This window comes from Pristis pectinata, chromosome 6 (genome assembly GCF_009764475.1).
Source record: "Pristis pectinata isolate sPriPec2 chromosome 6, sPriPec2.1.pri, whole genome shotgun sequence".
NCBI classification, from domain to species: Eukaryota; Metazoa; Chordata; class Chondrichthyes; order Rhinopristiformes; family Pristidae; genus Pristis; species Pristis pectinata.
In genome coordinates this window covers 11964293-11976300 of record NC_067410.1, presented here as the reverse complement: position 1 = coordinate 11976300, position 12008 = coordinate 11964293, and the positions used below count along the sequence as shown (strand labels likewise).

The following is a 12008-nucleotide window of genomic DNA, read 5'->3' as shown; positions in this document are numbered from 1 at the left end:
ATCAGGGCTTACTTGTAGCAGGGTTTTTAGCACTGAGCATCACCACCAGGTGATCAACAGGTGAGTCAGCCCAGCAGTGGGACATTGCATCTTGTTCATCACTTTAAAGTAAGAGCATTGTTTCTGACCACAGGCTTCTGACCACAGTCAGGCTGCTCAGTAATCTAATGACTCAGTGCAATAAAGACAGATGCCAAACCTCAGCCCGACCCATCGCTTCCCTCTGCTCACCCTGCACAATGCACTGCTCTAGGATTACTCCTCGATCATTATTCCCAAACTGAATTCCTGCCAATTTCCTCAGGTGATAAGGGAGGGATATTGTGAGGGGGGGAGAAGGGTGTTCAGAAACCAGACACACCCATGCATAGGATGATGAAAGGTCCAGCAACTCTATTCTCCCCTTTGCACCTCAGTTAACTTGATGAAAACATCCACGTTTTCCTTACTACTATTGAGAAACAAGTATGGAAGTGTTGGTTGAAAGTGAGATTGCAAACATAATTCCCAAGTCTGGAATTGGATACTGTGGAACGATGGGGAGAGAAGACAGAGAATTGTAGACTGCTGGCCTGACATCGGTACTAGGGAAGTTCAGACCTGGGGATCACAGGCTGAGGATAAGGGTGAGCCACTTAGGACTGAGATGAGGAGAACTTTCTTCACCCAAAAGCAAGGTGAATCAGTGAATTTTCTACCATAGTTGAGGCAAATCATGAAATATATTCAAGAAGGACCTAGATATAGTTCTGAAGGTTGAAAAGATCAGTGGCTATGGGGAGAAATCAGGAATAGGGTACTGAATTCGGATGTTCATCCATGATCATATCGAATAGCAGAGCAGGGTCATAGAGTGAGAGAGATTTCCAGCACAGAAACAGGCTGTTCGGCCCAACTTGTGCATGCTGACCACGTTGCTTACCTGAGCTGGTGCCATTTGCCTGCATTTGGCCCATGTCCTTCTAAACCTTTTCTGTCCATGTACCTCAACTGGCTGAATGGCCGATATCTGCTCCTAATTTCTGTGTTTCCATGTTTCTCACACCTGAGCCAAAAGGTTGTGCATTCAAACCTCTCTCCAGAGAGTTGAGCTCAAAAATCTAGGCTGTGAATCTGGTTCACTACCAAAGGAGCTCTGCGCTGCCAGATTTTAACCTTGTCTGCTCTCTTATGTGGCTACAAAAAATCACGTCATTATTGGAAGACAAGCAAGGAAGTTCTCTCGGTCAATAGTTTAAAATTTAACAATTAACATTTTCAAATCAGATTGACCAGTCATTACTACATAACAGTTTGTAGGATCTTGCAATGCACAAATTGGCCATTGATTTTGCAGCGTTACAACAGTAATGCTTGGAATTCCCTGAGTAACGCCATGCAAATGCATTTCTTTTTGTTATTTTTATATATATAGTGATTAACTAGATACTGGGAAATACATAGACCTGTTCAAATACAGCCAGCTCAAAGATCTTGCAGTCCCACTACTAATGTTTTCATACCAAGGGCTTGTGTTGGTTGAGAAATTGGAAAGATGGCAAAAGCCAATTTGGTGAAGAAAGAGCAGCTTCCCGAAGCATTTCTTTCACAAAGGCACTGGTTTGTGATCACTTACTGAGACTAATGACCAGGCAAAATAACGAGGCGTATTGTTGCCATGCTGTTTGCAGTGGGAACTGTGAACATGTTTGTTACCATCAATGAGGAAACAAATGACAACAGACTCTAGTACACCCCAAAGGTGTGGTTCATGAGGCACAGTGGCAATAGAAGTGGCAATTTTTCTCATTGTCCCATCAAACCTCAGCAGTGACTTAGTGGCTTGGTTGGGTCTGATGGCCTGGACCACACCAATCACCATGTTGCATAACAAGACCTGTGATTGGGCAGTGGGTAGTGTAGGGCTGCACTGGATCAGTGACCTACCTGACTCATGGGGGATGCTCCAGAACTCTGTTAGATTCGACTGTTTTAATTAGTTCTTAACATGTATAGTGTATAATACACCTCAAGTGGCTGCACAAGGAATGGCCGCTTCCTAGCTTATTGGTTCATCCATCAGGTGAATATGTGTTTTTTCATTGGTTGATTTTGCCACAGGTATCTAATAGATTTCCTGATAGGACTATTGTTAGCTAAGGAGTACCTCTTATCTCAGGTATAAAAGGTGTCGTTTTTTTTGTTAATCTCTCTCTTGCTCTCCTTCCGCCCCCACCCCCCCACCCCCCGCCACCACCCCCCCAAGCCCTAGCTCATTTTTAGTTCCTTTTGTCTCGGCTCATCTCCCAGTAATAAAGTTAGTGCCATGTGCTCTGTGACTGTTTCTTTGTTTTAAACTTTCCCAATAAAACTTTGTGAAGCAACAAGTTGTTTTCAACTCATTCTTGGACTCCTGAAAGAACCTGTACATTCGAAAATAACCAAATCCGATAACGCTAAAGGTTTCTTGTGTGTAGTTAGGAGAAGGAGAGGTGTGGAGGTAACCAAATTGGAATTTGTGTGGTAGGTGGGGTGGAGGCATGGTGTAGGAGGTGATGGGTGGGTGATGCAGGGCCCTGAAGCCCAGAATTTGGTGTGGAAATTTGGAGGGGGTGGCAAGTGCGATGGTGTGATCAGGTGATGGTCACCAGCTGGATGTCAGGGGTGGGGACAGAGGAACAACACTCTGGCAGTCGTAAAGATCAGGAGACTGGGTATGGGGAAGGCAAGAGCTGCAAATCAGGGTGGGTGACTGAAGAAGCCTGGCAGGAATGGGGGAACATGTAGGAGCAATGGGGGAGGTTGTAGGTCAATAGGTAAGGATTTCCCAGGTCAAAGGTGAAGGTGTGCCGCTCTGTGCCCTGTGGCTTGTAGTCACAGAATCTTTAGTGGCCTCGCAGCTTCCAACCCACTGCCAGCCTCAGAGCTGTGGGCCATCCCCTGAGGTGGAACAGACTGCAGGCAGCATCCAGGCCTCAGGATGTCCTGCCAACACATGACCCTTCCAACACCCAGTGCTGTTAAATCCTTTCCCACTGTTTCTAAATGTCTTTGGTAATCAGAAACATTGAGGAAGAATCACAGAGTCATAGAGTTGTACAGCACAGAAACAGGCCCTTCAGTCCACCATTATGCCTATCGACACTAATCCCATTTGCCCAAATTGGGTCCATATCCTTCTATGTCTTGCCTATTTAAGCGCCTATCTAAATGTCTCTTAAACATAGTGATTGTATCTGATTCCACAGATATAACCACTATCTGTGTTGAAAACTTTCCTCTCAAATCCCCTTTAAAAATTCTTCCTCTCACCTTAAACCTATGCCCTTTTGCTTTTGATATCCCTAACAAGGGAAAACAATTCTGACAATCTACCCTATCAATGCCTCTTATGATTTTATATACCCTTTGCTCCAGAGAAAACAATGCTAGCTATCCCATCTCTCCTCATGACGGAAGTTGTCCTGTCCAGGCAACATCCTGGTGAACCTCCTCTGCACTCTCTCCAGTGCAAGCGCATCCTTTCTATCGTGTGGTGACCAGAACTGCACACAATACTCCAAGTGTAGTCTAATCAATGTTTTGTTGCAACGTAACATCCCAACTTTTATATTTGATGCCCTGACCTTTGATGGAAAACATACCATGTGCCTTCTTCACCAACCTATCTACTTGTGTTGTCACTTTTAGGGAACTATGGATGGGAACCCCAAGGTCCCTGTGTTCATTAACCTTCCTTAGTGCACTACTGTTTACTGTATATAGGTCCTACCCATGCTTGACTTAACAAATGCATCACCTTGTACTTAAATCCATCTGCCAATGCTCCACCCAAATCTCCATCTGATCTGTATCCTTCCTCGCTATCCACAACACCACCAACTTTCATGCCATCCACAAACATCCGAATCACACCTTCTACATTCAGTACCAAGTCATTTGTATGTGTCACAAACAACAAGGGTCCCAGCACTAATCCCTGCAGTACACCACTGGTCACAGACTTCTCACCAGAAAAGCATCGTTCCGTCACCACCGTCTACCACCTATTACCAAGCCAATTTTCGATTAACTTAGTCAGCTTGCCTCGAATTCCTTGTTCCTAAGCCTTGTGGACCAGCTTACCATACAGAACCTTGCCAAATGCCTTACTAAAGTCCATATAGACATTGTCTACCACTCTGCCTTCATCTGTCTTCTTAGTTAGTTCTTCAAAGGACTCCTTCAAATCAGTGAGGCAGGATTTGCCCTGCACAAAACCATGCTGACTATCCCTGATTAGCCCCTGTTTTTCCAAGTGCATATAAATATGATTTTCTTCAATAATTTCCATGCTACTCATGTCAGGCTCACTAACCTGTAGTTACCTTGCTTATCCCTGCTGCCCGTCTTAAATAAAAGAACAACATTAGCTATTCTCCGGTCTTCTGGCTTCTCACCTGTGGCTAATGAAGCTGCAGAAGTCTCTGTCAGGCCCTCAGCTATCTCCCCGTTGTTTCCCGTAACAAATTGGGATAGATCTCCTCTGATCCTGGGGATCTGCGTCCCATACCTCTTCCTTTTTAACACTGCCCTGCTTTAGGTTATCCATACACCCCTCCCTGAGCTCACTATTTTCCATGTCCTTCTCCTCAGTGAATACAGATGAGAAGTATTCCTTTAGGGCCTCTCCCACATCACCTGGTTCCATGAATAGATTACCCCTTTGATCACTAAGGGGCCTGCTCTTTTCTTGCTCCTGATATATGTCTCCTTAAGCTTACCTACTAAGGATATTTTGCCCTCCAACATTTCTTTTCTAATTTCTCTCCTATGTACTGTATATGCTTCAAAAGACTCCCTTGATCCTCATTGCCTTTACCTGCCATCTGTTTCCTTTTATTTTCCTGATCAATCCTTCAATATCCTTTGTCATCCAAGGTTCCCCAAACTTGCCAACTTTAATTTTCATCCTTTGTGGATCATGCTGGCTCTGAACTCTCTTTTAAAGACTTCCACTTGTTAGTTGCTGCTTTACCCACAAGCATCTGCTCCTAGTCTATTTTTGCCAGGCCTTTTCTTACGTCATCGAAATTAGCTTTCCGCCAATTCAAGACCTCAACTTGAGGACCAACCTTATCCCTTTCCATAACTAGAGTCGAAAAGAATTAAATCATTAAAATGATTAATGACTGTTCATTAATCATTTAACAGGATAATTAATTCACTTTAAAACACATTTAACATGGCAATTAATTAAAAATATTATTAATAATTAAAATAAAGTTAAAAAAAACAAACCACTTCCCTTCACTTACCATTTTAATTAAGGTTGGTGACCCCATTCAAATGAACGTGTCTGCAGTAGTTAAATATCAGCCACGGTTGGGCTGGGTTTTAATTTTGTACCTGAGCAGGTCACTAATTCCATGTATTCCAATTCCAAAATTACATTGGGGTTACAAGGGTAACTTACAGCAGGAAGTGCCTGGTAGAATTATTCCCAACGACTTGGAAGTGGTTATTACCTTGCTTTGCTTGTGGTCAAATTCATGGAAGTGAACAGTGCAATGCTAATGAATTTCCAGGCAAAGGTATTGAACCGTTGCCTGCAGATCCCCAGCTGGGTCCGTTCAAAGCAAGTAGCTTGGACCCCATTCCGTCAGGTTCCTCTCCACAGGCCGGCGGAAGCAGTAGCCAGCATGGAAACTTCATGAAACCCCAAGTATGTCATAACTCCAACTGCACCCACCAAATAATATTTAAAAACAACAAAAGTGAGGCATTAAAATCATCACAAATAAAGTGTACTTGTGGAGGGAACTTCTGTAAACCAAGAAAAGACTCAATTCTTGCAATGAAATGTAAGATCTTAACTCACAGCTTCACCAATTTTAAAAGCAACCAGCATCGTACCAAAAATGTATCATACTAATCTCCTGCACAATGAAGACCCAACATTCCCTCTCCAGCTCTTGATCAATAACTTGGTACATTGACATCATCTGACTGGAAACTCTGCAGCTCATAATGCTAGAAGCACAAAACTCTAACCTCTGTCCCAGCCCCCGCCCATTTTCCCCCCAATCTATGTGGGTGCTGCGCATCAACGTAACCAATAATTCAACTCTATGTGAGGCCTGACCAGTTACAAAGTGTTTTTCACTTGCTTTAACGTTAGGCTGGTGAAACCTTGCATTTGCCATCACTAGACTGAACCACCACCCTATGATCCATGTCACTGAGGCAGTGATTTGCACAGAGGACAAATCCATTAATGCTCATTGATGAAACACTTAGTGATGAGAACAGTTGAATCCCTTTGTTTGTGTCAGCTTCCTTCTCTCCGTGCCACCAACATGACCTCTTGTATTGGACTGGAAATGGGCATAATGGTACAACATGCTTTAGTACCAAATTGGACCTGTTTGCTCAGAAATCCACACCCATGCTGTTGCAAGACAAGGTTCTGACCTTGGTCCATACACTCTCGTGGGCAACCGTGTGGCAGAATCCATGGGGAAAATATTGTTGCGATAATATATCTCCTGTGAGTAAATGCTGGAAACAAACTGCTTGTGGTATCTGCCCTTTCTCAGGGCAGAGAACCTGGAAATTAACTGCAGCAAACAAAGCACAGTGGATTTTAGTTGGAAATAAAGATCCCCCTTGGAATGATCATTGAGAAGAAATGACCATGGATACATCTCTAACATTTAGCTGTGGAGAAAGGCTATGCCCCGCAAGCCACAGATACAGTGTGAAACGTGTAATTAATTCTGTAAATGATCTTGCTTCATCTGAAAACGATGAAAAACCCCAGCTCCAGCACTAAAAGCATCTGATATTCCGACAGGATGCTACTTGCTGCCTTTGTGAGGATAGCTCGATAATGCAATGCTTGCCTAATACCAACAAACTTGCTAAGCAATAAATTCCCTTGCCTTTATAATGCAATACTTGCCAAGTTGCCTCACAATGGCACTTGCATCGCTTACCTTTAAAGTTCAGATAAACCCGCGGGGCATTCTGCTGATGACCTCTGGCACTGAAGCTCCACAGGGAAAGGACCAGGAGCCAGGTGGTGAGAAGGTGGTCCATGGCAACCAGAGTCAGCGATTACAAAGAACCAAGAGCCTTCAGACCTGCATCAGGATTGAGGTACAAAGGACAAGAAAAGCATAATCCCTCATCAGTTGAGTGGTTAGGCAAACAGCTCAGTGGTGATTAAATCCAGCTTTTTGTGGGTTTGTTGATACGAGACAGAGAAGGAGAGAAGTCTGAATACCATAGTAACTTTAATATCAGCGCAGGGAAAAATAAGGGACTGAAGAAGGTTTGAGGGGTGGGGTGGAAGAAGGGTGGCGTTGGGGGTGGGTTGGGAGGGGGTGGGCCTATTGCAAAAAGAACAACTCCCTGTGCAGAAAGCTGAGTACAATGGCTTTGCAACAGAGTCAGGGCACAGCGTGAAAACAGTTATCAACGCAATAATTAATCATTGTTTGAAGCATTAGCTCCAGCACATGCAAATAATCCCTTTGAGTACATTAAGCAGATCTCAACTCCCCTATGAAAATAAACACATATTATTACTCCAGATCGTTCCCTTCCCATCCTTATTCTAGTGCTGCGCTCTGCACTAACAAAGCTGTTTTGTGAGTCTATAAATTCCTACTTAAAAAATATTATTTATAGCAGATTGTGAACCTCCTTTAAAGGTGCGATTCTGAGAGGCAATGGGAGCAGCAGTGAAGAGGGCAGATACACTAGCTGGCTCGGCTCCCTTGATGGTGAGGTGCCAGCTCACCCTCTCAAGCTTTCTATCCACAGATCCGGTATTTTTTTCTAGTAGAATTCTAAATTCCCTAGACCAATAGATATGCCAACTCTAATAATACATTTCATTGGGGATTTGAATCCCAGGCTAAAATTTGGGATGATTGAGTTGAGAAACAGGACTGTTAAAACTGATTGCAGGAATATTCCCATTAAGGAACAGTGAAGGGGAAAAAAAATTACTTACAAAGGGCTCAATGTGAAGGAATTAGATGAAAATAAAACTCAGAGTAATTTCTGCCCAGGGAGAGTCAGTAGCACTGGGTGACCGAGAAGGGTTTCATTAATGGAACTCAGTAGAAATTCATGAAGCTGCAGTGAAGACTGAAAATTTGATTCACCACCATGACCGCTGAGAAAATAGCATAATAATCCCGACCAAAGTAATTTAAAAATGGCAGGCAACATAGCAAATTGTTTGGTACTTTGAAGAAATTAAAAAAAGATCTTCAATTACAGTGCCAACTCAGATGTAGACACAGAAACAACCCTCTCTCTCTCTCTCTCTCTCTCTCTCACACACACACACAGACACACACACACACAACAAACATGCACACACAGAGACAAACACAGAGTAACACACAGACACACACACTCATGAACATATACACATAGAGACAAACACGGTAAAACACACACAGAGTAACAGGGTAACACACAAACACGGATACACCCACACAGAGTAACACACACACACACACACACACACACACACACACACACACACACACACACACACACACACACTTACTGACAGTAACACACCCTCACAGTAACCCACTGACTTACACACACATTCATAGTAACACATACACAATCAATTGCAGTAACGCACACACACACACACACACACACACACACACACACACTCACTCACTCACTGACAGTAACACTGACCTATACACACACTCACAGGTATCCACTAATGTACAAACACACACACACAAACACACACACACACACTCACTTGCACTAACACACACATATTCACACACAAATGTACGGTCTCATAGTAACACATATACTCACAGGAATACATTCACACACAGTAGCATGCATACGTATTCACTTGCACTTACACACATATTCACATACATACACACACACATGCACACTCTCACAATAAATACATACACCCACAGGAATAAATTAATACACACACAGACACACACACAATAACACAATGATGTACTCACAGATACACACAACACAAAGACAGGCACGCGCGCGCACACACACACACACACACACACAATAACACACAAATGCACACTCTTAGTAGCAGTGCCCTCACAGGTACAGATTTACATACACTGTCACACATACGTACACACACATAGTAACACACACATTCATAATTACAATGCTAGAGACCCAGTGACACATACACAGACACCAAATGACACACATACATGCACCCTCACAGTGAGATTCACACACACACACACACACACACACACACACACACACACACACACACACACACACACTGTCACACACACCCTTAGGCAGATGCACTGAATCAATGCACTGATACACACCTCATGGTCACATGCTGACACGCACACACTCATTAAAAGCACAGCCGGCATGGTAATGTGCCTGCTGTACAACTCCAAGAGGCGAATAAACACCACAGCCAAACCGGCATCCATTTCCAAATTAACAGTCAGCCCAAATTTGACAAAGGGGATTCAGTGTTCAGGGACTGGCACAAATTAAGTTGAAAATCAGGTTGTCAGGGTAAGAAATCCCAAATGGATCTTTGGTGAATCACATTTGAATTGGAGTTTTAATTTTTGGACTCCATGCATCAAGACTTCTTTGTAGATAATTGAAGGAAGAAGCAACGACAAAACCAATAAGCTGTCTGTGAAACCCTGACTGAGACACTTATGCACACACTCACGGGCTTACAGTGGGGTTTAATCATAAAGTGAGCCTAGGTCAGGGAGCCCGTTCTTCTCAACATTCCAGGCTCAAGTCCTCTATTCAACAGAACAGGCTCACCATTAGGATCTTTGTAGTATGCCATATCCATTCTTATTCCCAAAGAAACACATTTGAGGATGGGTATATTTAAGAACAATTATTAATGACTAGGTCAGTCTGATGCAAAGGTAAGGTTTGGTAGGTTTGGATAAAAAAAATAACCTTAAACAAATAGGCAATAAAATCTCCTTACAAGCAAAAAGCAAAACTGACAGCATTGCACCCTTAATGTAGTGTTAATCCCTCAATGCCTTTAAACACCGAGTTCTCATTTGATAGAATTGCTTACTGACTTCATTTCACCCAAAAAAAACAAGACTTAACAAAATGATCTGTTTCAGAGGCAGTCAGGAAAGATCACAGTCGTTGAAATAACCCCGAGAGCTGGAGGAGCCCTGGGACCCATCCTGCACCCTGACTAGTAACTGCACAAGCAGGTGGTGTTATGACATGCAGAAGACATTGGAATCTGGCTGCGCTCTCCTAGCCCTCTAGGAGAAAGCAAAAAGGGCAGGGGGGAGAAATCCTGAAAAAAAAATCCCCTCTTCCACCCCACCCAACCTACGAACATGCACTGCTGGAGGAAGACAGACTGATGGGAAGAATAGAAGAGAAAATTAAACTCTGCAGTGGCGTAAAGAACAGCATCTCCCCCCGCTGCCTGGAAAATATTCCTGCTGTGTAGAAAACACAACTGTCAAGTACTCAGCATCAATATGCACAACAAAACCTTTGCACAAAATGGTATAAATATTTAAACAGTCTGGGACTCTGTTTTTGTGTTCACCTCAAGTGTCCAACTCTCTTGCCTCAGCCAGACTCTGCAGCCTCAGTAAAGCAAAGCCGGACTGTTAACGATACGTTAGCAAAGCAACAGTGTGCATAAATACTGAGCCTGCCAGCAAAAGAAAATAAAACCGACCTCTGGAAATACATCAGTCACAGAATTTACAACCACATGTAGACTTTGAAGAACAAATAACCATCCCTGCCATATCAATTTCTCTCACACAACACCACACGGAAAAGCCTTTACTTTGTTTCTTCTGCAACATTGTACTTCAACAGCCTCACTCGCACACTCTCTCTCACACATACACACACACACAGACACACACACTCACACACACACACATACAGACACAGAAAGACACACAGACTTATATGCACATGCACACTGACACTTACACACACACACTCATACACACACACTCTCACTCATTCACTTGCATACATACACTTACACACACATTCACACAGACACAGAAAGACACACAGATTTACATGCACATGCACACTGACACTGACACACACACACACACACACACACACACACACACACACACACACACACACACACAGAGAAAAGAAAGCTTTGAGTGAGTTACCTCTCGGTGACCACAGCTGCTTGTCAAGGAGAGCTCTGCGAGGCTAACTTTGCAGTGGCGACGTGCTGAGGAATGTCTTCTTTTCCTGGTAAAACACACAGCGAAAGATAAAATGGGATAAAATTTCTTAGTGACAGCAGCACCAGAAAGGAAACGTCACGAGTATATCTCCGATGCACGCTCCTCTCAGCTGCAGTTCATCCAAAGTGATAAGCCCACGCATGAAGCCACAGCAGTTCACCACCTCTTACAGGTAGATCTTCAGAATGAGCCGCAGCACAAGCCTCCTGCCTTTAGCTTGTTAAAAAGGTTTCTCTGGTATGCAAATGATAAGTGGCTAAAACCTTGACTTCGAAAGAAAAGGAGGAGTTTCTCTCTCTCTCTCTCTCTCTCTCTCTCTCTCTCTCTCTCTCTCTCTCTCCCTTGCTCTGTCTCTCTCAACTCATTCACTCACTGCTTCTGACTCTCAGTTCTCTGAGCTGCTCTGAAGAACATGTCAGGTGGCTAGGAAACCACAGACGTTTGCATAATCCAACCTACACAACAAAGTTGTGTGTGGAAAGGCTCACTGGTGCCGCCTCCGGGTGGCTTTTGGTATGAGCGGCTTCCTTTCTTCAGCTGCGGAAGGTTTAACTCACGGGAATATTAACTGAAGGCAGAGAAAGAGAGAGAGAGCTCCAGCAATCACTGCTGTTAACCCTTCTTCTACAACAAGAAGAGACTCCCACCAGCGCCTTCTCTAACCATCTCAATTTCCCAACAAAACGCGATGCAGGGCGCTCAGAATCAGTGGGATTAGTTTTGGTTTATTATTGCCGCACGTACCGAGAT

General features: G+C 43.6%; 1 protein-coding gene across 2 annotated transcripts in view; it reads right to left on the bottom strand.

The window, feature by feature from the left end:
- Window positions 1-11661, bottom strand: part of sema3fb (sema domain, immunoglobulin domain (Ig), short basic domain, secreted, (semaphorin) 3Fb) — a 228048-nt gene extending 216387 nt beyond the window's left edge. For both annotated transcript variants that reach the window (XM_052017646.1, XM_052017645.1), the window contains exons 1-2: window positions 11178-11661; window positions 6957-7103 (exon numbers count right to left, since the gene is read on the bottom strand). In XM_052017646.1, coding sequence (XP_051873606.1) covers window positions 6957-7059 — 103 coding nt within the window. In that variant the 5' untranslated portion in view covers window positions 7060-7103; window positions 11178-11661. The remainder of the gene's footprint in view (window positions 1-6956; window positions 7104-11177) is intronic.
- Window positions 11662-12008: the final 347 nt, after the last annotated feature.